Genomic DNA, 27,029 nt, shown 5'->3' with positions numbered 1-27,029 from the left:
CGGCAAGACGGAGCTGCTCTTCCTCCCGGGGAAGGACTGCCCGTTCCATGATCTCGCCATCACGGTTGACAACTCCCTTGTATCCTCCTCCCAGAGTGCTAAGAGCCTCGGCGTGACCCTGGACAACACCCTGTCGTTCTCCACTAACATCAAGGCGGTGACCCGATCCTGTAGGTTCATGCTCTACAACATTCGCAGAGTACGACCCTGCCTCACACAGGAAGCGGCGCAGGTCCTAATCCAGGCACTTGTCATCTCCCGTCTGGATTACTGCAACTCGTTGTTGGCTGGGCTCCCTGCCTGTGCCATTAAACCCCTACAACTCATCCAGAACGCCGCAGCCCGTCTGGTGTTCAACCTTCCCAAGTTCTCTCACGTCACCCCGCTCCTCTGCTCTCTCCACTGGCTTCCAGTCGAAGCTCGCATCCGCTACAAGACCATGGTGCTTGCCTATGGAGCTGTGAGGGGAACGGCACTCCGTACCTTCAGGCTCTGATCAGGCCCTACACCCAAAGAAGGGCACTGCGTTCATCCACCTCTGGCCTGCTCGCCTCCCTACCTCTGAGGAAGCACAGTTCCCGCTCAGCCCAGTCAAAACTGTTCGCTGCTCTGGCACCCCAATGGTGGAACAAGCTCCCTCACGACGCCAGGACAGCGGAGTCAATCACCACCTTCCGGAGACACCTGAAACCCCACATCTTTAAGGAATACCTGGGATAGGATAAAGTAATCCTTCTAATCACCCCTTAAAAGATTTGATGCACTATTGTAACGTGGTTGTTCCACTGGATATTATAAGGTGAATGCACCAATTTGTAAGTCGCTCTGGATAAGAGCGTCTGCTAAATGACTTAAATGAAATAAATGAAATGAAACATTCATGCAAGTAGAAAAACATGTTGACTCACCCTACTTGTTGAGAAACGCCAATGCCATAGTCCTCTCTTTCATGTTGACGCATTAACATCTGCTAACCATGTGTATGTGACCAATAAAGTTTCATTTTATTTGAAACGGTGTATCACTGTCACACAGTACACACTTTTATTTTTTGATGTCCTAGGCTACCTGGCTAAAATGCTATCTCGCTAGCCTAGCTTCGTGGGCAACGTTAGCTAGTTAACATTACCCTTCTACATCTCGCTACAGTACATATTGCACTTCCATCCTCTCATGCCAGGGGCACAACAATGTTTGAATTAATGTTTTGATCAAAATCACCATTACAATCATTGGCCAGTACTGAGAAATAAGTAAAACCACAAGTTCAAATCCTTATCTCCATCCATGTTTAATTTAGGAAAGTTTTTCTGTCAATGATATATGCTCTCAATGGGATTTCATAGGAGTGATGGCAAATCTAAGCTGGCTTCCCTTGACACTTTTTTTTGTTCGCCTGGACCATTCACAGTCTTGCTCGCTCCTTTTAGCTCAACGCTGATTGGATATTTTTTTATACTTTTTTGTCAAGGGAGGCCAGATGCTCTCTGGCTTCCCTTGGCTTTAATGCTACTGGCGGCAACAATGTCATACTTGTTTGGACCAGACAGCATCAGATAGATGGCCTACAGGTAAAGAGACAGAGGGGCGCTGTTTCGCTTCGCGGATACGTTCTCCTGTGACATAAACAATTATGAAACACAGAGCGATGAAACATAAATTATTTCATTTATTTAAAAAAATGTGTTGGCAAATTTTTTGGGGAAGCCTGGCTTCCCTTGACATACATGAATACACGCCACAGCCTGACGCATGAAAGAAGTGACGACGGGCTGTAATAAATGCCGACAGACAATTTGTTCGTTGGACATTGAGATCTTTTTGTGTTGGTAAAATGTATTATGCGGGAAGTTGCGCTGGAAACACCTTATGAGCAAATATTGATATAAATACTATATCGATGAAAGCTAAACTTGGAGTCATGGGATGATATGTTGTGTGGTCCTCCCACCACGACTTGGGGACCCATGCAGTTTATTGGGCTACAGATGAAATAAATTGGTGAAAGTGCACGTGATGAGCTTGATGCTCCTTTCCAATAAATATCGAAGGTCTTATTCTGGTAACATGATGATCGATGTGGCTGCCGTTTGACAAATAAAAATAATATCGCTCACCAGTTTTTGTGTCGAAACCATCAGTAGAGTTGAAAATGTGATGGGAACCATTTAACTTGCATTTTTCATTTGGTACATGAATTTAAACACAAATCTTATTTTTACGTGAACTACTTTTATCTGCAATAAGTCAGTTTGATGGAAACATCTCTGGTGGGAAAATGAGCATATTATTTTATCCAGATTTGAGAATATTTGCATGAAAATCTGTCACAAATTGGACAGAAACCTAGCTTATAAGTGCGGCCAAAATGGCACCCTATTCCTACAGTGCTCAATTTTGATGTTCTGGAAACTACTGGATGTAGCCCTCATCTCTGCTCCACTTTTTCAGGTTTTCTGGAATGGTGCCAAGAAAACCAAAAAAGTACAGCACTGCTGAGGCCCTTTGCTCCTTTAGGAAAAAGTCAAGTCATGTGCTAACTTTATTGGTTTGCCCCGAATCCAGGCATGATATAAGGTTTCATGGGTAGAATCAAGATCCATAGGTCAAAAACTTCCCAAAGAGCAAGGTTCTGGAGAGACTGCATAAATCTGAGAAAGCAAGGTGACGAGAGCGGGAGCGAAACTGAGATACTCTTACTCTAGCGTAAAGGTGGGTCAAGCACATCATAAAACAGAAGTAAGTGTTGAAAAAGACAGGGGAAAAAGGGAATAGAGGAAAGAGGTGTTGAGGGGTCCACCGGGTGCTGAGTGCCCTGACTAGAGGGATTATACATCTCAGATGGGGTGTATGAACAGCTGTTTCTCTCCCACTCCAGATGTCTGTCAGAGAGGGGCAGAGACATGTGCACAAGAAAGAGGCTTGAATTACCCAAGCATATATTGTACTTCATGTATATTTTCTATAATATGTGTCTGTAGCAGTGGAGGCTGCTGAGGAGAGGACAGTGATAATAATAATGGCTGGAATGGAGTGAATGGATGATAACTATGTGTTTGATACCATTCCATTCACTGCATTCGGGCCATTATTATGATCCTGTCACAGGTGTCAAAATGAGTAGACCAAGGTGCAGCGTGGAATATGTAATTTTAACTACATAAAATGACATGTGATCACACAAGATCACACGTGGTCACTTGTGGAACTCATTCGGGACACCACAAAGAGTCAGTTGTTTAGTCCAGATGTTGTTGTTTAGTTGTCAAATGTTGTTGTAGTGGTTGAGAAGGGCCAGTTAATGGAACATAAAAATGATATTTTATGATTTTTATTATTATTTTATTATTTCTGCTGCACAAAATGTTAAACATGGCAATGTTGTTCCCATGTTCTCAATAAGCCTTTCAATATTTCGTTGCATGTCATGATTTATGCATTTTTTAAATTCCACCCCCTGTTACAACTGACCTGGGAGGTGATGTAAATTGTAACATTTTACTCCTTGTATTTGAGAGAAAGTCACCACTTGTCTGTTTGATTTAGAGAGAAAATACCTATACCCATTTGTAGCAGACAGATAGATGGAAGCCGTTCCTACCACAATTTGAATGTAGCAGCTCCAAAAATATCTGGGAAAATGGCAAAAATGCTAAAAGTGTTACAACCATCCCCAGTCTCCCCTACGTTATGAACGCTTTGCCAGCACAGAGTAAATGTTCATCTTTGGCACACTATACTGTATATGCCCTGTTGGATCATCTGGTGCCCTTAGCACAAAGTTAACTATTTGTCTGTTCTATTAATTTATGAAATATTTAATCTAATATTCATTTTATATTATGCTTTACATGAGATATGATAAGCAGTTTGATATATGAAAAGGTATACCAACTTTTTCCTTATTTAATGAATTTTGTGCTATAGGCCTATTTCTAGGCGATCATACAATTAGATTATGTTCCTATAGTCAGAGGTTAATGTATACTTTTATTATTATTTAAGAATAAAATGACTATGGCTTTGGATATGACCTATATGTCACATACAGTGCATTTGGAAAGTATCCAGACCCCTTGACTTTTTCCACATTTTGTTACGTTACAGCCTTATTCTAAAATTGATTAAATAAATAAAATCCCCATCAATCTACACACAATACCCCATAATAACAAAGTGAAAACTGTTTTATAGAAACTTTTGCTAATTTATAAAAACCTAAAACAGAAATATCTTATTTACATAAGTATTCAGACCCTTTGCTATGCGACTTCAAATTGAGCTCAGGTGCATCCTGCTTCCATTGATCACCCTTGAGATGTTTCTACAACATGATTGTTGTCCACCTGTGGTAAATTCAATTGATTGGACATGAGTTAGAAAAGCACAAACCTGTCTATATACGTTCCCACAGTTGACAATGCATGTTAGAGCAAAAACCAAGCAATGAGTTCGAAGGAATTGTCCATTGTCGAGGCACAGATCTTCGGAAGGGTACCAAAAAATGTCTGCAGCATTGAAGGTCCCCAAGAACACAGTGGCCTCCAACATTCTTAGAAGGAAGAAGTTTGGAACCACCAAGACTCTTCCTAGAACTGGCCGCCCAGCCAAACTGAGCAATTGGCGAAGAAGGGCCTTGGTCAGGGAGATGACCAAGAACCCGATGGTTACTCTGACAGAGCTCTAGAGTTCCTCTGTGGAGATGGGAGAACCTTCCAGAAGGACAACCATCTCTGCTGCACTCCACCAATCAGGGATTTATGCTAAAGTGGTCAGACGGAAGCCACTCCTCAGTAAAAGGCACGACAGTCTGCTTGGAGTTTGCCAAAAGGCACCTAAAGGACTCTCAGACCATTAGAAACAAGATTATCTGGTTTGATGAAACCAATATTGAAGTCTTTAGCCTGAATGCCAAGTGTCACATGTGGAGGAAACCTGGCACCCTCCCTACGGTGAAGCATGGTGGTGGCAGCATCTTGCTGTGGGGATGTTTTCCAGCGACAGGGACTGCGAGACTAGTCAGGATGGAGGTAAAGATGAAAGGAGCAAAGTACAGAGAGATCCTAGATGAAAAACCTGCTCCAGAGCACTCAGGACCTTATACTGGGGCAAAGGTCCACCTTCCAATAGGACAACAATCCTAAGCACAGAGCTAAGACAATGCAGGAGTGGCTTCGGAACAAGTCTCTGAATGTCCTTGAGTGACCCAGCCAGAGGCTGGACTTGAACCCGATCGAACGTCTCTGGAGAGACCTGAAAATAGTTGTCAACGATGCTCTCCATCCAACCTGACAGAGCTTGAGAGGATCTGCAGAGAAGAATGGGAGAAACTCAACAAATACAGGTATGGCAAGCTTGTAGCATCATACCAAAGAAGACTCGAGGCTGTAATCACTGCCAAAGGTGCTTCAACAAAGTACTGAGTAAATGGTCTGAATACTTATGTAAATTCTTGCTTTGTCATTATGGGCGTATTGTGTGTAGATTAATGAGGGGTAAAAAAACAATTTAATCAATTTTAGAATAAGGCTGTAATGTAACAAAATGTGGAAAAAGTCAAGGGGTCTGAATACTTTCTTCATGCACTGTATAGGCCTACATATACGCTACAGACCAGTGGAGGCTGCTGAGGGGAGGACGGATCTGTCACGCCCTGACCTGAGAGAGAGGGTTTGTTTCTCTATGTGGTTAGGTCAGGGTGTGGGGTGGGGTGGGCATTCTATGTGTTGTATTTCTTTGTGTTGGGCCGAGTATGGTTTCTAACCAGAGGCAGCTGTCTATCGTTGTCTCTGATTAGGAACCATACTTAGGCAGCCTGTTTTTCATTTGGGTTTTGTGGGTAGTTGTTTTCCGTTTAGTTGTAAGTACCTGACGGAACTGTCTGCTGTCATTTTTGTTTAATTTGTAAAGTGTTCATTCTTTCATTAAACCACAAGATGAACATATTCCATGCTGCACCTTGGTCTACTCATTTTTACGCCCATGACAGAACTACCCACCACAAGAAGACCAAGCAGCGTGCACTCTCCAGGAGGAGGAGCGGGACCAAGCAGTATGGCTCAGAGGAGTGGACCTGGGAGGAGATCCTAGATGGGGCAGGACCCTAGACAAGGCCTGGGGAGTATCGCCGTCCACAATGGGAGATAGAGGCAGGGAAGGCGGAACGGCGATACTGGGAGGAACGGCTAGGCAAGCAACAGGAGGCCGAGAGGCAGCACCAAAACAATTTTTTTTTTGGGGGGGGGGGGCACACGGGTAGATTGGCGAAGGCGAGGTTAAGACCTGAGCCAACTCCCCGTGCTTACCGTGGGGAGCGAGTGACCGAGCAAGCACCGTGTTATGCGGTGATACGCACTGTGTCGCCAGTGCGTACTCACAGCCCGGTGCGCTTGGTGCAAGCTCCTCACCGTTGCCGTGCTAGAGTTGGCCGGCAGCCAGGGAGAAGTGCACCAGTTCAACGTATCTGGTCTCCAGTGCGTCTCTTCGGCCCAGGTTATCCTGCACCTGCTCTACGCACGGTACCTCTCATTCACCAGCACAGTCCAGTTCGTCCTGTACCAGCGCTCCGCCCTTGCCGGGCTATAGTCAACATCAAGCCAGGACGGGTTGTGCCAGCCCTAAGCGCCAGACCTCCAGTGTGCCTCCAAGGCCCAGTGTACCATGTGCCTGCTCTGCGCACTCTCCCTCCAGTGCGCCACCATAGCCCAATACGTCCTGTGCCTGCTCCTCGCACTCTTCCTCCAGTACGCCTCCATAGCCCAGTATGGCCGGTGCCTGCTTTGAGCACGCGGTCCTCAAGCGACGCTCCCTAGTCCGGAGCCTCCAGTCCGGAGCCGACAGTCCCTGTCGCTGGTCATTTTACAGTAGTTAAGGCTGGATAGTGAATAGTGAGGCATTTGTGACTCAAACTTCCCTACATAGTGAATAGGGAGGCATTTGGGACTCAAACTTCCCTACATAGTGAATAGAGAGGCATTTGGGACTCATTCTTCCCTACATAGTGAATAGGGAAGCATTTGCGACTCATTCTTCCCTACATAGTGAATAGGGAGGCATTTGGGACTCAAACCTCTTCTGATGTGTAACAAGGGGGATGGGATTTACATGTATCTCTTCCTGGGGTCGATAGTACGCCACATTTTCCATGTACGCGAGGGGAGGTCCTCGGGACTAATCTAAAACATACAGGTTCTCTAACATCAGGGAGTGGAGCATGGGAATAATAGGAAGAGGTATAGCGAACAACATTCATTTATTTTACAGCAAACAAAACAATATTTTCATCTTCATCTCCAGGCATACATGTTCCTTGGAAGCTCTAGCTCATACTGATTCCATATCACAGGACATAAACAAACTTTAGTTGACATACAAATCCACAATTACATTCGATATATGCCTGAGCTATGGCATAACACAGATCAGATCAATTACTCGTGGTCACAGAACATGTTGCACAATACTCTCAGGAGGGCATGCCATAGGTGAAGGAGAGCGGGTCAAATTGGCATATGGGTATTCTTGCCATAAACACAAGATCCCCGGATATGCTTCAGAATTTGGACTAACCCAGTGTCACCACTCCCATCCTCCCTGCACATGCCAACCTTCTCATGGTAATGCCAATCTGTAGAACAACAAGAACAACCAGGTTAAATACTGAAGGCCACACCCTTAATTACAATCTCACACGCCTGGCACTGACAGAGGCACAAGGCTGCATTCACCAACTTAACAGTTCCACCCTGTTACATCTTTCCCCTCTATTTTTGAAATGTGTTCTCACATTTAACCAAGAAAGCAAAAATCTTGCCACGCAGAACATTAAAACATGTGGGCCCCTCAGGGGTGCGTGCTTAGTCCCCTCTTGTACTCCCTGTTCACCTGCGACTGCTTGGCTGCCCACAACTCCAACACCATCATTAAGGTTGCTGAGACCACCTACAGAGAGGAGGTCAGTGACCTGGTAGTGTGGTGCCAGGACAACAACCTCTCCCTCAGTTGGTAGAGCATGGTGTTTGCAACGCCAGGGTTGTGGGTTCGATTCCCACGGGGGACCAGTACGGAGAAAAAAAATTATGAAATGTATGCATTCACTACTGTAAGTCGCTCTGGATAAGAGTGTCTGCTAAATGACAAAAATGTGAAATGTGAACATCAGCAAGACAAAGGAGCTGATCGTGGACTACAGGAAACGGAGAGCTGAGCACGCTCCTACCACATTGATGGGCTGTTGTGGTGCAGGATGAAAGATTCAAGTTCCTTAGTTCCACATCACTAACAAATAAACATGATCCACACATACCTACACATTTGTGATGAAGGTACGACAATGCCTCTTCCCCCTCAGGAGGCTGATAATATTTAGCATGGGCCCTTAGATCCTCAAAAAGTTCTACAGCTGCACCATTAAAGGCATCTTGACTCGCTGCATCACTGCTTGGTTTGGCATCTGACTGCAAGGCGCTACAGAGAGTAGTGCGTATGCCCCTGCCATGCAGGACCTCTATACCAGGCGGTGTCAGAGGAAAACATTTGTCAAATACTCCATCCACCCAAGTCACAGACTGTTCTCTCTGCTACGACGCGGTACCGATACTCCATGTCTGGAACCAACAGGACCCTGAACAGCTTCTACCGCCAAGCCATAAGACTGCTAAATAGTTAATTAAATAGATACCCAGACTATCTGCATTGACTCTCTTTGCACTAACTCTTTTGACTCATCACATACGCTGCTGCTACTGTTTATTATCTATCCTGTTGCCTAGTCACTTTACCCCTACCTATATGTACATATCTACCTCAATTATCTCGTATCCCTACACATCTACTCAGTACTGGTACGCTGTGTATATAACCAAGTTATCATTACTCATTGTGGATTTATTCCTTGTGTTATTCTTTTTTTCTATATTTTTCTCTCTGCATTGTTGGGAAGGGCCCATAATTAAGCATTTCACCTTAAGTCTACACCAGTTGTTTACAAAGCTTGTGACGAATGACATTTGACCAGGAGACCGTCATCACCATTCTGCATTCTGTAACACAGCACTTTGCGGCCCGCGGGCTGACCCCTGCTGTAGAACGACATGAACAGCCACTGGCACTGACAGAGGCATAAGGCTGCGTTCACATACTCAACAGTGCCACCCTGTTACACATGTACCATCCATGTGATGTGGTGGAAACCTGGGAATCTGGCCCTCAGTCACCTTACCACCCAGAGAGGAATGCTTCTGTGTTTGTAGTTAGTCCTTACAGTAGAATCCATGGGGGCGGCAGCGTAGCCTAGTGGTTAGAGCATTGGACTAGTAACCGAAAGGTTGCAAGATTGAATCCCCGAGCTGACAAGGTACAAATCCGACGTTTTGCAGTTAACCCACTGTTCCTAGGCTGTCATTGAAAATAAGAATTTGTTTTTAACTGACTTGCCTAGTTAAATAAAGGTCAAATAAATAAATAGGCCACCTCTGTGAGTTCAACAGATACACAGTAAGTACAGTGCTGCCATCTGCTGGGCATTGTGCGTAATCAAGGGAGGCTCTAACAGTTCTCCTTCCCAGGAATAGAAGTGTTTCTCAATCTCAACCCAGTCTTCAGTGACCACAAATCAGTAGTTTTACACATGTGGTCCATTCCAACACTAACACACCTGAATAAACTAGTCCAACTAATAATCAAGCTCTGTGATTAGATGAGACAGGTGTGTTAGTGTTAGAATGGATAAAAAATTGAGAACAGTGACGTATAGTGGCCCTCATGTTGTCCAGCATTAGATGGGGTTAGCTAGTTAGCTAAGTGGCTAGCTGGGACAGTCTGACATAGGGATCCTCCTTGCACTGCTCCTCCTGCCTCATCTCCCTCCTACAGGCCTGCTGCTCTTGACTGCCCCCTTTAGGTGGTCCAGAAGACTGCACATTGCCCCAGCCCCCAAGCGCCTGTAGGGCCGGGAGGAAGCAGTACCCAGAGGTGTGTAGGGTAGGGCCCACTGGGGTCAAGGTGAGGGGGGTGGTTGTGGTGGTGGGCGGTGTGTACGCTGGAGGAGGGTTTTCATTCTCACTGGGTGGTGAGCAGGTGGGCATAGAGCTAGGTCCGGGTGGGAGGAGCTCTGACTTGGGCCATGCCATGATGTCGTTGTTGCCGTTGTTGTTACCAGTGTTCTTACTGTTGTCCGCTACTACAGCGCTCATAACACCATCAGACACTCCCTCTGTTGATCTGGACAGGCCAGCACAGGCCTGAGGCATCACCACGTAGCTCTCACTCGACTCCAAGTGGGATGGGGCAGACCTCTCCGAGGAGGACGGAGAAGTGGGTTTAGAGTTAGAGAGAGTGTTGTCGGACTCCTCACAGGGCGGCGGTGAACTGTTGCCACAGAAGATGTAAGGGCCACTGAAGCTGAAGCCGGATGAGTCTAGAGCAGGAGGGCCAGATCTGTCCACAGACAGCAAATGGAGGGAGGAAGAGTTTGGGTCATACTTCTTCCACCCCTCCTTGGTAATGGAATGGAACAGTCCATTGGCCTTTACATCTGGGTTCAACCACAATGGACTATCTGAAGAGCTGCAACACAACATAGTGAGGTAAGGGTTAGGATTGAGGCTAGGGTTAGGGTTGAGCCAGGTCACCATGTGTACGAGTTATCTTTTATAAGTGTTGGATAGTGTAGGTTAAATAAGTATAAAGATATGAGCTAGTTTTACCAGCTTGAGCAGAGACTGTTATCCTCCCTGCTCTCCAGTGTCTGTACTCTGCAGATGTAGGTCTTCTCACTTCTCTCACTCTCATGGAATAACAACCTATCAGGAGACTTCTGGGAAAGAGAGGACATACCATTATCTGTGAGTGATGAACTATGAAAGATAGATACATGCAGGCACGTGCACAGATAGGGGTCTACCTTTACTCTCCCACCTGCCCCTTTGCCCTCCCACTCGCCCTTTTGGGTGGTGGTATATTTTTTGTGTACAGTTCAGTTTTTGTCGTTGTTGTTCTGAACCCATTGCCCCCAAGTCGTCATGACATTGTCAAGTTCACAAACTAGCAGATTTACGTCAATCAACATTAATGATTAGCTGATAGCCGACCCTCTTTTCCCGATGTCAATCATGTCTTTTGGAGGCACTGTAACTAGCTTGCTTACAATCTTGTGAGTGTGTTGTTGCAGAACTAAATAGGCCAACGCTAAAGCATGTTTAAATGTTCGCTACAGAGGCAGTTAGTATGTTATGAATTTCGAGATATGAATTGCCATTTTTTTCATTTTGAGCACCTGCCCGCTAAAAGGTCAGTGCACAGCCCTGGATACACACAATGTAATTTATAGTGGTTATGAAAAATGATCTTTGTGCACAGTCTAGATGATTTGTATTATTATTGAGTGCAGTTGTCATATATTCAATAGCTGAATAGTCCACAGCGAGATGCTTTGTGAATAATGCTGGATGAATACTCAGCCATTCAGATGTATTCAGACTTACCTTAATGACCTCTCCCAGTACCTTGCTCTTGAGGGGCGACGGGACAGACACCTCCCACAGGACTACCCTCCTACAGACAGAAAACGAATGAATGAATCAATGGATGGATGAATGAATCGAATGACAGGTAACTGCCAAAATAAAGGAAACACCAACATAACTTTGGCATAGATTCGACAAGTTTCTGGAATTCTATTGGAGGGATGCGATGCCATTCTTCCGTGAGAAATTACATAATTTGATGTTTTGTTGATGGTGGTGGAAACCGTTGTCTCAGGCGCCACCCCAGAATCTCCCATAAGTGTTCAATTGGGTTGGGATCTGGTGACTGAGAAGGCCATGGCATGTGGTTTATATGGTTTTCATGCTCATCAACCCATTCAGTGACCACTCGTGCCCTGTGGATAGGGTCATTGTCATCCTATTGTGTTCCCATAGCCATGGTAGCCAAAATAATGGCCTGCAGAGCATTTCTATACATGACCCTAAGCATGATGGGATGTTAATTGCTTAGTTAACTCAGGAACCACACCTGTATGGAAGCACCGGCTTTAACACTAGTAATAACACAAGGGCATCTACTTGGTAAATATTTTATTTTTCTTGAACTGCACTGTTGGTTAAGGGCTTGTAAGTAAGCATTTCACGGTAAAGTCTACACTTATTGTATTTGGTCCATGTGACAAATAAAGTTTGATTTGAAGGGGCGAATTAAAATGGTAGAAATACAATAGAAACATTTGGAGAAGTCTGAGTAATCACCTGTGACAGGCTGGTATGGTAACATAGAGAGCGATGAAGACAATGGCCACCAGTATACCGATGAAGACGTAGAGGAAGGTGGTGATGGACCAGGAAGCTACCAGGAGACATGGGACAAAAGATGCATATGTAAGAGTGGAAAATGTAGTTGATGATCATCAATGAGTAATTGATTAGTAGTGTCTGGATATTCCTGTCTGTCATGTGAATTGATTGAGATGGTGGTTGCTTCAAGAGAACAAAGTCACATTTGATCAGCTCCTGTATGCTGCCTTCATCAAGTCTAGTCTTAATTTCTTATTATTTCACTCTCCGAACCCTCCAAACGGTGTTCAACACATTTCAATATTATTTTCTCCTTTTTTATTTTCTCATTTTTCACATCAAAGCAAATATCGTGGCTTCACATAAGACTAACACATGGAAACAAAAAAAAACACTATTTAATACATAATGAAAGTCTTTACATTTGTTTTTGAAAACATTATTCAAGGGATATGAACTTTGGTGCTTTTTCATTCAGCATCTCATGAATATATAATCACATTATAGTTTTTAGAGCTCCGCTATTTTGACTCGCATGGCTGGCACGACTAGATGAATTGTAAATAATAAAATATGGTTCACATCCCCCCATTTGTACTTGTTTCCGTGCAGACTGGTTATCTCTGATGATAAAATATGTTTTCAGAGTTATTTGAAAAAAAAAAAATAGAATTAGCTTGATCCAAGTTTGTGCTCTTGCCAACTCCATTGCTGTCATTGTCAAGCCATATACAGCAATTGACATGACAATGAGTGACAAGGAGTTGGCATAATAGCAAAAACAGACTCTCTCAGGCTAGAATAGAATACAACAATAGATTAGAATACTATTAAAAACATCCTTCAACCAGGAGATACTATCTAGGTCCATTACCTGGTTGTGTGGTCCACTCCACTGGGTCGGTCCATTCTGAGGGGAGTCCGTCAAAAGTATCACCATTTCCCGGGACCACCAGGGCTCTCACCTTAACCAGGTAGCACTCAGAGGGGCGCAGGGACACCCCCAGGATGGAGAGCGAGTGGGACCCCTGGGAGACATTGAGGAACGTAGTATCCTCCTGAAAAAGAGAAGGTTGGACAGAACCAAGTGAGACACAGTAGAATTATCAGTCATTGTCAAATGATCTATTCATGAGATGCTTAAAAAAGCAACAGTCTATCTCGCTTGATAAGCGTTCTTTAGCTGATGAACTAGAGATGATCAAATGTAATAGTGAAAATGAAAAGACATTGCTTTTGGATCATCCCGCATCCTGTGAAAGTATAGCACAAAAATAGATAACATACTTCTCCTACCTGAGTCTCATTACTCCAGTAGTGCACCTGATAGGTCAGATCAACCTTAGATTCTGGCTGATTCCATTTTAGAATCCAGTTCCCATCTCTCTCTTCTACCTGCACTTTGAGTGGACGGTTTGGACGAACTGTGTGGAGAGAGACATCAAGAGTCAGACATCAAGAATCTTTAAAGAGATTCAACGGGATCTTAAGCACTTATGAATGTATTTATTTTTTTGCAGGACGTAACATATCGTATGAAATGGATGACGTTGTACACAGTTGTGCACAATTTCCCGAGTCCCATTTTGGCTCATGAGCACTAATTTCTAAACTACTGGCTAAAATTATACAAAACCTTCTAGAAAATAATGCCTGTAATACCACAATATAAACTCCAGGTGGCAGCACTGATACACAATCACTGAGGCAGTATATTTTCTGAATTGCATCAAAACAAATATCATCATAAATTGAGTCTCAGCTATGAGATTTTATTCTTCCCCAAATATCACCCCTGTCTCGGTGTGAAAGGGACTCACTGTTTTTGTGTGTCTTAAACTTTTTGCTGTTGCGTGTGGGTACGAGCTCCACCTCTAGCTGCTCTAAGTCTTGGACATGGAAGGAGCAGATGTATTTGAGCATTGGACCCCTGGATGGAGTGCTGACCATGGTGTTATCACAGCATTTCTGGGCTCTGGAGAGATGGCGAAAGGAAGAGAGAAATGGATGGCTGGATGGAGAAGCGGGAGGACAATGAAAGAGAGTAGTCATCTATGAGACTGAAGCGTAGTCAACTGTTCTGTCTCATCCATGGGCACACACACATGAACACATGCAGCGCGCACACACACACAAAGGCATACACACAGATCTTAACTCACGGTGCAGCGTGGTTGTGTTTGCAGGACAGATGGAAGGTAAGGAACTGAGCCAGGTCTCTCTTCACCTCCCAGCTGCATGTCACCGCAGTCTCATTATCCAACACACACTGCGCATTGGAGGGGCCTGGCACAGGGTCTGAGTGAGGGAGGGAAGGGAGGTGAGGGAGGGAGGGAACAGGAGGACAGGAGGAAGAGAGAGACAGAAAGAGAGGGAGAGAGAGAGAAGGGGAATTAGGGAGGACGGGAGTGAACAAAAGGAAAGAAGACATTGATGCACGACTGAGCAATGCTAACATGACGCGATCACAACTCCCTGACACCTCCACGTAAATCACATGCCATCGCAAGTCGCTCATTACAATTTCATTACAAACTCATTACAATCCTATGAAACTAATACATTTCATTGTATGACATTACATTATGGAGGATGGAGGATGGAGTATGTTTATGTATATGTAGGGTTTCCACTCACCCTCCTCAGTCAACCAGGTCACTAGGGGGCTCCACTCGCTCCACAGTCCCGTCTTCCCCCTTGCCCTCACCTTGGCTTCATACTGGAAGCCGGGCACCTGAGCTTCAGCCTTCACACTCAGCTGGGTGTCCTGAACCTCCACTGCCTGCACAGAGAGAAACAGACAAAGAATATGGAGTCCCAAATGGCATAGTGCCCCACAAGGCTCTGGTCTAAAGTTGTGTACTATAAAGGCAATAGGATGCCATTTGGTACGCACATTATATGTGCATCTCAATTTACTAAAGTGGCTCTCCATTGGGCACAGACATCAATTCAACATCTATTCCACGTTGGTTCAAAATAATTTCATTGAAATAACATGGAAACAGCGTTGATTCAACCAGTGTGTCCTCAGTGGGTTCCTTTCTTTGTTTTCTTCCCTTCATCTGCACTAGTGTGAAGGACCTGGTCTGGACAGGTGAAAGTAGACTTCCTGAAAGAATCTTTCAACTGCTTCCACCTATCCTGTGGCTTCAAATTAGTGCAGATGAAAGGGTAGAAACCACTTCAGACTATTGAGACAGATCAAATTGCATATTCCCATCAACCTGTTTGGGATCGAACTGTTGGGATGCATGCAGCATGGACGTTTAACCTGTAAAACGTGGAGAATTATCATTCACGATTGACAGTGATGATGGCCTGATTTATAATAAGGTAGGCCTAACTTGGTGTTTTAGGATTTTCTGAATGAAAGGTTTCATGTTGGTACCAACTTTCATTCAGAAATGGCTTAATAAGTGATAAAATGGTGCTCTGGTAGGCTACCTAAAACAATAGCACTGGTTATAATAAATGTAAAGCAATTTCCATGTGTGGTCAACTGATCAATCCAGCACTGTTTTGATTGGGACAGCTTGGGAACTCGTCTTGATAAATCAATCAATGTCCAATTTTTGTTTTCACTGAAACTCTGTTTGGATGTTAGGTTACAATTATGCTGGGTAATGTTAGCTACGTTTAGTTGAGTGCTCATGATCATTCATCTAGCAGTTAAAAGCAACGCAGATGTTCTCTACACACACACATTAGGCCTATATAGCCTACCTGTTGAGCTTCCCTGATGTTTTCCTGAACTTTCCAATACTTTTCTGATGCATTTCAGTCCCTTAGCCTACTGATGTGAATACACATTGTACACTTTTCCCATAGACTATTTAAGCAATTTGACATGTTTTTTTTGTTATTGTTTAAATGTTTTAATAACAATATATTTAATAACAATATAGCTGAAACCACTATTGGCTTCATTGATTTACTGAATTTATTCTCTTGTAATTTTAGGCTAGGCTATTTGCTGCTTGATTATTTAAAATATTATTGTAACAGTAGGCCTACCTATACAATAACCTCATATGGGGTTATTGACCACAATCCATTTAATTAATAATAAGAAGTGTTGATTATTTGGCCTTGGGGGGAGCATAGCGCATGGAAGAAACCATAGCGCTGCAGGAAGGGGTGCTGGAAGTGCTGCAGATAAATTGAATTAAATTTGACAAATTATATAATTACTCCTGTCTCTATAAAAATACAACAAATCATTGAAAATACTACCCCAGCATAACTTAGACACAGAGGATCAATAGCTTATTTAAAATAATTGCTGTAGATTGTGTTTTGTCACATTGTGAGCGATTACGGCAAATATAAAACAGCTGATTGTTGAGTTGTGGCTGTCAATGAACAGCAGGCAGCAGCTAGAAGGTATTTCGCAATATTTCAAAATACACTTGCGAAACAATTATGTTTAAATTGGTGAGTAAACACTGGAAAGTTGATGGACTATAATTTCCTCCTCATATTGTAGACCTAAGATCTGAGTATCCACTCTTTTCATTGGCCTATCCTCTTGTTGCATTTAAGACAAGGGTTGTTTGTTTTAGCAGCTTGACATTTAGATAATTTGTGTGGTATAAAAATATATTATTGTAATGTCTCCAGTCATGTAAAATGATGTAGAATTACAGGAAATGATTTTAGAAAAGGCCCCTTTTTTCTCACCCACAAACCCCTCAGCCCCTGATCTTCAGGACTGAGCCCCCAAATGTTATGAAACTCTGGTGACACCACTGGGCAGGAAGCAAAGAGGTAGTGATGAATGATTTTAAAGAAGTGATTCATGATTTTGTCACCGAGCAAAACTACCCTAAACTTGTGCTTGTTTCGTGGGGGATATCTCATGCCATGATGAAAAACCATGAGAGTTAGCATGTCTTTTTACAAGAGGGTCAGAAAACATAAGCAATATGTTTACTAACACTCTTAGAAAAAAAGGTGGTATCTAGAACCTAAACGGGTTATTTGGCTGTTCCCAAGGAGAACCCTTTGAAGAAAACTTTTTGGTTCCAGGTAGAACCCTATTGGGTTCCACGTAGACCCTTTCCCGTGGAGGGTTCTACATGGAACCCAAAAGAGTTCTAACTGGAACCATAAAGGGTTCTCCTATGAGGACAATCGAAGAACCCTTTTGGAACACATTTTTCTAAGAGTGTATACTGTATTTATGAAGATTCAGAAGCACATGTCTTAGATGAATAGCAGTCTTTAAAAGAACATTGTATGTAACCTGGTCCCAGATTTGTTTGCGCTTTTGCCTGCTGTCCTTGACAATGAGTAACAGGGAGTTGGCAATACACTGAGTGCACAATTATTAGGCAAGTGAGTATTCTGATCTTATCATTGTTTCTATTCACATTTTCGAACTCCAAACCATATAAACTTGAATGCTTATTGGATTTAATCATTTTCAGGTGATATGTATTTGTGTAATGAGGGAGGGTGTGGTGAAAGTGAATAACACCTTATATCAAGGTGTGCATAATTATTAGGCAAATGAAAGTGACTCTTGATGGACCAAATGGATGAGCCCGTGGCTGGATCAGTAATGGACACAGGGCACCACTTTGAGTCAGGTGCCAGCAAGGTGAAGGAGGTGTACTGGTATGAGCTGCTATCATTGAGGATGAAGTAGTTGGACCTTTTCGGGTTGAAGATGGACTGGAACTCAACTCCCAAACCTACTGCCAGTTTCTGGAAGATTCTTTCGTCAAACAGCCTCATTACAGGAAGAAGTCCTCAGCATTCTAGAAGGCCATGATCTTTATGCAGGAGAATGCTCCATCACATGCATCCAAGTACTCTACTGCTTGGCTAGCCAGCAAGGGCCTCAAAGATGCCTGAATAATGACCTGGCCCCAGGGGCGAAAATCTGATATCAACTTTGGAGGGGACAATTACATGAAATTTTCTCAAGAGCAATTCCTGAGGGGGACACCAAAAGTAGTGCTGTAACACATAGCCTACATTGTAATATGGTAAATGTATATTGAGGAACCAAAGAAATAAGGTGTTTGCCGTACTCCTAACTACCGGTACCCAAAACGACACAACTAATCACAACAGCAATACCATTGCCTTTAACAAATCTTAGTTCAGTCACCAGTTTAAGTTGAGAGTGGGGGTATCCATGGCATTTTCCAATTATGTTCCTATTTTACAAGTAAAAAAAATTGAGAACCTTTCATAATGTTGCCAAACAAAGACTCAACAAACTTACCTGAGACTCCCTGTCTCTGCCAGTCTGTCCCTGCATATCTGTCCCCAACTCTGCTGTCTGTGTGCCATCTGTTGCCTGCTCTGCCTAATGACATCACTGTGAAACATTTCCATTAGAATTTCATTTCTTTCTTATGAACATTTTATCAACTAGTCTTTGAGATATTAGGCTACTAGGGTTCTTACTTTTGCGTTTTGGTGTACTGAAAAATACTCTGATGTCCGTCTTTTATTTTTCTGCCATTTTTCTACCTGGCTGGCTGGCTACACACACACACAGTGTGTAGGTTATTTACAGTAGGAGATGGGCTTCTATCATCTTATCTTTTATCATTCTATTTGGGCTTCGATCTAAAAGGTAGCTAGCAAATGTGAAACGGATTAAAATGACAAGAGTTGACAGCTGTATGAGTTCACCATTTACACAACATATGCTGCAACCTTTTGTAATTTTAATAGTTTGTTTCATATTGGCTGGCTTCCAACAATAGCTGAATTTGCAAAGCTAGCGAGCACCAATTCCGTTTCAGTGGTGTTTGCTATAATCTTTGCTACCCGGGTTAAATAAAGGTGAAATAAAATAAATAAATAAAAGTTCCCTTGCGACAATTTAGCTTTTGCAACGAGACCATTAAATATATTTAAGACAATGGTAGAAGAGAGTGTAGTTCTGTTCAGTTTGGACTTCAGTTTATCGCTAACCTTATCACAGGGACTTTGAAGCACTAACTTACCTCACCTGCATGCTGATCTTGGAATAAATTGACGATAGCAAAGATTCCATCTTTGACGAGGCCACATAAATGGAATAATTACTAGCTAGCTTAATAGTTAATATTTGCCCGCTAGCTCTGCATATTCAGCTAGTGTGTGTGCGCGATTGACTGGATTAACCTCACGTCAGTTACGTTCATTGAGTGCCTTTCAGACAGTGGATACCACCCCTCTGTTACCTTGCCAACTAAGGAACTGGCAGTCGCAATCTTTTGAAACTTAAAAACGCGCTATTAAGTGTCTATAATCAGCACAATTGCTTTCATTGCATATTATTAATATTATTTAAATTACATAGTTATGTTTCAGTGATATATTGGGGGGGACAAATCATATTTTTCCCAGGATGGGGGGGGGTCGTGTCCCCCCCGTCCCCCCCAGAATTTCCGCCCCTGCCTGGCCCCCTTCCTCACCTGACTTAAATCCTATTGAGAACTTGTAGGAGAAATTGATCGTGACTCCATGGATGGAAGGCTCATGGCAGTTATTGAAAATATGGGTGGCTATATTGGTCACTGAGTATTTTTGAAAGGCCAAAAATGTTATATAATTGTCATTTTGTGTTACTTATCTGTTACACTTACTCTAAAAATTTAGAATAAACAAGTGAGTTGAGAGAAATAATTTTTATAATTTAGTTGCCTAATAATTGTGCACACTAATAGTTGCCTAATAATTGTGCACACTTATATATTTCCCTGAGAAAGACAAAACTCACTTTTCCTTTGTTAAACGTTCAGGTTTGAGGTTCAATAACATTTTGGATTGACTGAGAGCATTGTGTTTGTTCAACAATAAAATGAATGCAGAGGAATACAATTTGCCTAATAATTGTGCACGCAGTGTATATAGCACAAACAAGGTATGGCACTCAAGCTAATTGTTTGTTACTCCAGTACATACTGTCCAGTCATCGTGGTTAGACCTCCTGTAGTTGACCTGGTAGTTGAGAATGGGGGTCAGGAGGGACGTTGGGGGGTAGGGGCTTTTCCAGCTGAGCAAACGGCCCCCTCTCTCTACAGGCTTCTGTGATAGGTGGACTGGTGTACGCACCCTCACTGTAATACACACATGCACACACTGTCAAAAACAAATCAACACATACATGACTAGACAAATACAGATATAGGACCCTATATATTTTGACTGAATTTGGTCATCTGCTAGCTAACTTGTAACTAAAATGAAACATGTAAATGTAAAATAATTGAGAACCAATGACTTATGACAGGGGGTCCTGCAATGTTACAACTCACCATTCTTAGACAGAAGCAGGGCAGGGGGACAGGAGGTATTGAAGAAGAAGACATGGTTGGTATTGATGCCAAAGTAACCAGTGTTGTACTGACACTGGGCAGTGAGCTTGATGCTGTTGGGATTCAGTACTGGCTGACCATAGGGTTTACACAAGGACTCACTAGAGGGTCGGCGAAAGAGGGAGACATGAGTTCATTGAGTACATTGTTTTTCGGTGTCCCTCCCTCCCTCTCTCTGTCCTCTCATCACCCCATCAGCTCTATCCTTACCGGTTCTCAGTGCTGTCCCAGTAGTACAGGGCTAACGGTTGTGAGGACGGGTGTGGACTCTCCTCCCAGCTACAGCGGACGTAGGAGCTGTAGTCATTGTAGCACCGCAGGGACTCAAGCACAGGGGACACTATGGAGAGAGGGAGTGGGAAGAAGGATATAGACAATATAATTACAACACATTGTGCTGTATGATGTAGTGTACACTTCTCTCTATAGGGTAGAAAATATGATCTACAATCACTTCTGGAAAAAAATACATTTCCAAGTGGGTGGTGACAGTGTTGTGCTAGTGTCTGTATCTTAATAAGACTTTCTATAATGTCCACAGTTAAACGTTTAACCATATGTCTAAATTATACATTTTGTTGTCATCGATATCTGCTAAAAAGATTCTTAGACTTAGACCCTACCATGATATTGTTTGTTGTCCTGGATTGCGCAGCGTTCTTGTCCGTTATAGCAAAGGACCAGGAGAGGGAGAAGTGATCCACAAGACATCCAGAAGAGGAGCATGTTTCCCGGGGTGCGCAGGAGGACAGGTCCCCTGGAGCAGAAGAACATGGGTAAGGGTCAGCAGGTGGGTCTCAGTAATTAACCTTCTAGATCTAGACCATCTAGGGCCCGCATTATGTGGACTGACTGCTATATCTGTCAGGGTTCAGAGAAAAATGGCTCAGATACAAAAAGTCTCACTCACTCTCTCTCTCTCTCTCTCTCTCTCTCTCATGAACGTGTACACACACACACGCAAATATCACAATTCTCGGAAAAAATGACATCATTACCACTCACTTCCCTTACAGTATATTCTTCACTGAGTGACTCTGATGTTCCTCCCACCATCCGCTGTAACCACACATCCGTTCTTCTCACCCTTGTTTGCTTGCTCTGTCTTTATATGTTCCAAATGGCACCCTATTCCCTATATATAGTGCACACTACCCTATGGGACCTAGTCAATAGTATTGCACTTTATATTATGCTGGCATTTTGGATGTAGCCTCTGTTTCTTTTGATTGTGGTACTCTCTTCACTGTAATGTCCTTCTATCAGGCACATACATTTTGGACTAGAAGCATGAACAAAAAAAGTGGCAGACAGTTGTGACTGTAGTGGCGTTGAGAAATCCCCATCAGATACTGTGTGTTTGTGTGTGTGTGTGTGTGTGTGTGTGTGTGTGTGTGTGTGTGTCTGTCTGTGTCTGTGCGTGCGTTTCTAAATAAGCATTCTAAGAATACGTTGTGGGATAGAGGTTAAAATACAAAGAGATGGTAAGAATCCCCCAAAATTAACACTTGTATGTAAGCTTATTTATACTATTTAAGTTGTTCTCACCTAGTCTCCGATTCAATGTTCAGTGAATTCTGTAGTTCTATTTCCAAGAAGTTATGGTGTGCGAAGAAACGTCAAGACTCATGCCAAATGTGTTCGGTCTGTAGCCTCAACTTTATCTGCTTCCTCTTTTCATGTGGCTGTTATCCATGTGGTCAAAAATGACACTTAATCAACATTCAGCTCCATCACAGTGTGATCAGTACGCTCTCAGTGAGCACAAAACATTGAAAAAACACTTTTCAACCAAAAATACATATTTTCAACATATTTTCAACCAAAAAAGGTATTTTTTCTACATTTTCAACATAATTTCACATATTGAGCTCATAGGGATATAGTATGGAATGAAATGCTGCCCTGAGGGTAGTATAAGTAGCCTAGTATGTATAGTATGCATAAATTATGAATATCACTTTCACACAATTTATCTAAAATAACTTATTCCTTTTCTGTCATCTTATAATTGTCTTGCTGTTACACAAGAGTGAGCTTCTAGCCCAGGCCTTTTATGAGTGATGGGGATTTCCAGTGAGGTGCTACTGAACAGTGTGAAGATTGATCAGTGAAGTTTCTTAGTTGGTTCAGGCAGTGTCACGTCAGTACAGTAATTAGCTTTGTCCCAAATGGCACCCTATTCCCTATATAGTACACTACTTTTGACCAGAACCCTATGGTCCCTGGTCAAAAGTAGTGCATTAAATAGGGAATAGGGTGCCATTTGGGACGCAAACCATTGATGTCCTTTAAGTCCCTTTGGCATGCCAGGACTGCACTTCAGTAGCAGAGCAAATCCACTGTACAATACACCAGTCCTTAGCTAGCACACAGACAGACAGGGAAACGCCTGAGTCTGGATCCTGTGTCCCAAATGGCACCCCATTCCCTACATAGTGCACTACTTATGAACAGAGGCCTATGGGGTGCCATTTGGGACGGAGTCTAGAAGCTGTGCTGGGCTGCTAGAGCAGCTTATCCTGCTCACTGTGGCGTGAAGGGAGAGGCTCGATGTCTGTAGAAGAACGCCTGCCTAGTCCCTAGCAGGGTGACGATTTGGCTCTGTTAAGTGTATGTTACTCACATAGACCACTGATGAGGTTTTTTAAGCTGACTCAAAGGCCAAAACCTACACTCGAACATCATTACTGCGACACAACACAGAAAGAACAGTGACAATTGAGCATAATGATAAAGCAACACAAGCTCCAAACAAAACACCACCATAAAGGCAGCAACAGAGATACGCCATCCCTAGCCATTTTAATGATGGTGTGTGGGACAGGCTGTGGTGCTGTCTATAGATTATGGACTGTATGGCTGTCTTATTTACGGCATATTTTGGCATAGGGGAGACCGGGGATGGTTGTAACACAGGATAGTTGTAACACTCAATATCTCTAATCAGGAACAAGCTAGAATCATGTGACTCACTGTGCACATGGTCCGTTTAGTCCTCAACCCTCATGTGAAGAAGCAAGACCCTGTGATAGACTTTGCAGATTTTATTGACCGAAATATGATTTTGAGGTAAAAAAAATCAAATGCCTTCACCAAATGCATGTTGGTGATGGCATCACCTGCTTTGTCATTAGAATCACAAAACTTATATCAGGTTTATAACCAGTGTGTGTAGATGTATTTGATGTAAGTTAGCAATGCTAAAGTTTGAACTTAGCTAAACTTGAAGATAAATAATGGCTGCAAGGGTCAGGGTTAGTTGTAACAAGCCTAAGGGAATACAAATGATGGGCCCTCCAAGCCTGTACCCCAGGACTACCATACCAAGATTACAACTGTGACTCTGATTCAGTGAGCATGTCCAGCATTTACTCACACACACACACACACACACCAATCACACACAAACATGGAAAGAAACATGTGGTTTTGGAAAACTTCCCATGTGACATTTCACATGTGAATTGATGTGTTTTTAGAGCATTTCACATTTCTAAAACGAATGCAATCACTATTCACCCGGGGCAAACTCCTCCCACCGGGGCAACCTGTGTCCAATACTCAAATCCCCTCAATATCTCATGTGAAGTGTTCCAAAAACACATTTGCACATTATTTCACATGTGAAATTTCACTTGCACATGATTTCACATGTGAAATTTCACAAATAGTGTAGTTTCATGGTATCACATGGTATCACATGTTGAAATGTTGCATGCCCACATGTTTTTAACATGAGATCATGTTCTCACATGTGCTCACATGTCACATGTGTAGTTTCATGCTATCACATGTTGCTTCGCATGTTGTCACGTTATCACATTAACTTTACATAAAAGCACATGTGATCCCTCAAGATCACACATGTTCACATGAGGAATTCAAATGTTTAGTCCATGATGTTGTTGTTTGGCTGCCAGATGTTGTTTAGTTGAGATGGGCCAGCTAATGGAACGCAAAAAAATAAACAATTTATGATTTGTATTATTATTTTATTCCTGCCGCACAAAATTTGAAACATGGCAATGTTATGATTTCTAATTTTTTCCAAACTGTTACGTTTCACTACAAGCCATGTTGCTGACCGGGGAGGTGGAGTAAATTGTAACATTTCACTCCTTGTATTTGAGACAAAGTCACACCTTGTCTGTTTGATTTAGAGAGATAATACCAATTTGTAGCAGACAGATGGAAGCTGTTCCTATCACATTTTGAATGTAGCTCCAACAATCTCGGAGAACTTTTTCTAATGCTAAAAGTGCTACAACCTTCCTCGGTCTTCCCCTACGTTAGCTGACAGTCAAACGCCGCAAAAGTCAACCCAAAACTTACCTTGATGCTTAAGTTTAGGAATTCATTTTGAGACTTTGGTTTAAGTCCATCCTCAACCTCGTAGCTCATCGCAAGCCTACTAGATGATAATAGGGGTTCGCGTTGCCCCTAGTGGACGGTAGGACATTGACATTATGGCATTGGGTGTCATATTCCACTAGAGTCTGGCCTGTGATAAAGTCAGGGTCTGCATCACAAAGGGGACCTAATTCCCTACATTATGCACTACTTTTACCCAGAAAATGATTTGGGATGCAACGAGTCCTTATTATGTTGTTTTTACTTCACTTCCATAACTACCACAAATAAGCCATAGTCCTGTGCCATCTTTCCCCAGCTGTAACCTCTTTGAACAACTACTGTTCATCTGTTGTATTCAAATAAAGTTGTTCTATTCAATTCTATTCAATTAAATTCTATTTGATTCCATTCTATTTCTGTAAGGTCCCTCACCACTATCCCTCATGAGCAGCAGTCATACAGTGCCCTTCTAATGACAAACCTGGCATGTTTGTATCAAAGTCACACAGACAATTAACCCCTGAGTCACTGAGCTCAGATCAGATACTCTCAGCAACACTGTTCACTTCACTCCCACCAGACTCCGCCTGGCCACGTACTCAGAAACACGATCTGTGAAGACTCCTTCTAGTCAGTCAGACATGGTTGTTGTTTCGCATTTCAGAAAACACCATTTGACTTTTCACAAAAGCGTCACTTTCTGTGGCTTATCAATTATACTATGTTGGACCATGAACTTGTTGTTTAGGTTAAAACAATCTGGCATACTCTTAATCTCTACTCAGTCCACTCAGAAGAGGATGGACCACACATCTGACCCGGGTCTCCTTTCTATGTTTCTTCCCTCTACTGAGTTTTTTCTGGCCACTGTGTTCTCACTTCTGCTTTTATTGGCCTTTGGGGTCTAGGCCGGGTTATTATAAAGCACTTTGTGACAACTGCTGATGTAAAAAGGGCTTTGTCAAATACATGTGATTGATTGGTTGATTAAAGTCAAATAGTGTGAATGGGATGTAACAGTATATTGCAGTTTGTTTGTGTTCAACTCCCTTTTCCATTCACCATCTGTCTGCCAATTAAATGCTTTAACATTGTGTAATGTACACACCGGGAGGACCAAACAAAGGAACAAACATGCGCCGCATACTGAACGTGAGAGAAAACAATAACACCTAGGGACTGTTAACAACTGAGGGCTAAATAAAGGGGGAGTAATCAGGGTAGTGTTGAAGTCCAGGTGTGCGTAATGATGGTTGCCAGGTGTGCGTAATGATGTGTTGCCATAACAGAGCGGTGGAGCGGGAGTAAACGTGACACATTGTAACTATCTGTCATCTAGAGACCGGCAGAACTAGGATCAAAGAGTTATCCAGATAACTTGCCTAAATATTTTTATTTTTGTATTTATTTTTTAAAGATGAGCTTGACATGGGTATGGTCTTATTGGCTCAACAACCAAAAACACATATCTAAGTTTAGCTTTCTTAATTAACTAGAAAATCAATAGTTATTTATCAAAGTTAGCTGGCTAGATTCTGCTTTGTAGTGTACCCCTCTGAAGTGTCTTAATGTGTTGTTGTGTCTCACTTGCTTTAGCTTCCTGGAAGCAAGTGCCAAACTAAGCAGCAAGTAGTTCCTCTTTCTTTCTCTGAAATAAATGTGCTCTTAGAATTGTCTTGTGGGTGTTCGACGCCTTTCCAAAGAAGGAGATATTCTATCAAATACAGTAATTGGTTGCACTGTACATCATTTCATACGTTATCACAGTGTTGAGAAAAATGTATACATACAGTAACTAAGGAGGAGGTCCTTACTGTTCTCAACACAAGTTCACAAACGCCCTCGCCATCCTAGATTATAATAGTGATTGTAATGGTGATACTGTTAGGTTTTTGAAAGGTGTTATGTGTAGGATTGTGATTCGCACTCTGCATAAGGATGATATAGAAGTATGCCTATTATGCAGAGTGCGAATTAAACCATGACATTCGGGGTCTCTGTACTGAAACATTTTTGTGGGCCTAATAATAAAATATGCATGACCTTTCAATGTGGC

The 27,029-nt window shown here is 42.7% G+C and overlaps 1 protein-coding gene across 3 annotated transcripts; it reads right to left on the bottom strand.

The window, feature by feature from the left end:
• Positions 1-7,235: 7,235 nt before the first annotated feature.
• Positions 7,236-22,467, bottom strand: csf2rb (colony stimulating factor 2 receptor subunit beta). Of its 3 annotated transcripts, XM_014192659.2 has the most exons (14): positions 22,166-22,467; positions 21,241-21,374; positions 20,828-20,957; positions 20,558-20,718; positions 20,205-20,359; positions 14,928-15,072; positions 14,453-14,588; positions 14,111-14,265; positions 13,587-13,714; positions 13,165-13,348; positions 12,246-12,342; positions 11,484-11,553; positions 10,707-10,816; positions 7,236-10,566 (listed from the first exon to the last, which is right to left on the bottom strand). In XM_014192659.2, exons 2-14 carry the CDS (start codon positions 21,341-21,343, stop codon positions 9,798-9,800), a joined length of 2,343 nt encoding a protein of 780 aa, XP_014048134.1. In that variant the 5' UTR covers positions 21,344-21,374; positions 22,166-22,467; the 3' UTR covers positions 7,236-9,797. The 3 variants fall into 3 exon arrangements, with proteins under 3 accessions (XP_014048134.1, XP_014048130.1, XP_014048131.1); XM_014192655.2 differs by lacking the exon at positions 22,166-22,467 and having other exon boundaries at positions 21,241-21,539; XM_014192656.2 differs by lacking the exon at positions 22,166-22,467 and having other exon boundaries at positions 10,707-10,813; positions 21,241-21,539.
• Positions 22,468-27,029: the final 4,562 nt, after the last annotated feature.

This window comes from Salmo salar, chromosome ssa03 (assembly GCF_905237065.1).
Source record: "Salmo salar chromosome ssa03, Ssal_v3.1, whole genome shotgun sequence".
NCBI lineage: Eukaryota > Metazoa > Chordata > Actinopteri > Salmoniformes > Salmonidae > Salmo > Salmo salar.
This window is presented reverse-complemented; position numbering and strand designations above follow the sequence as displayed.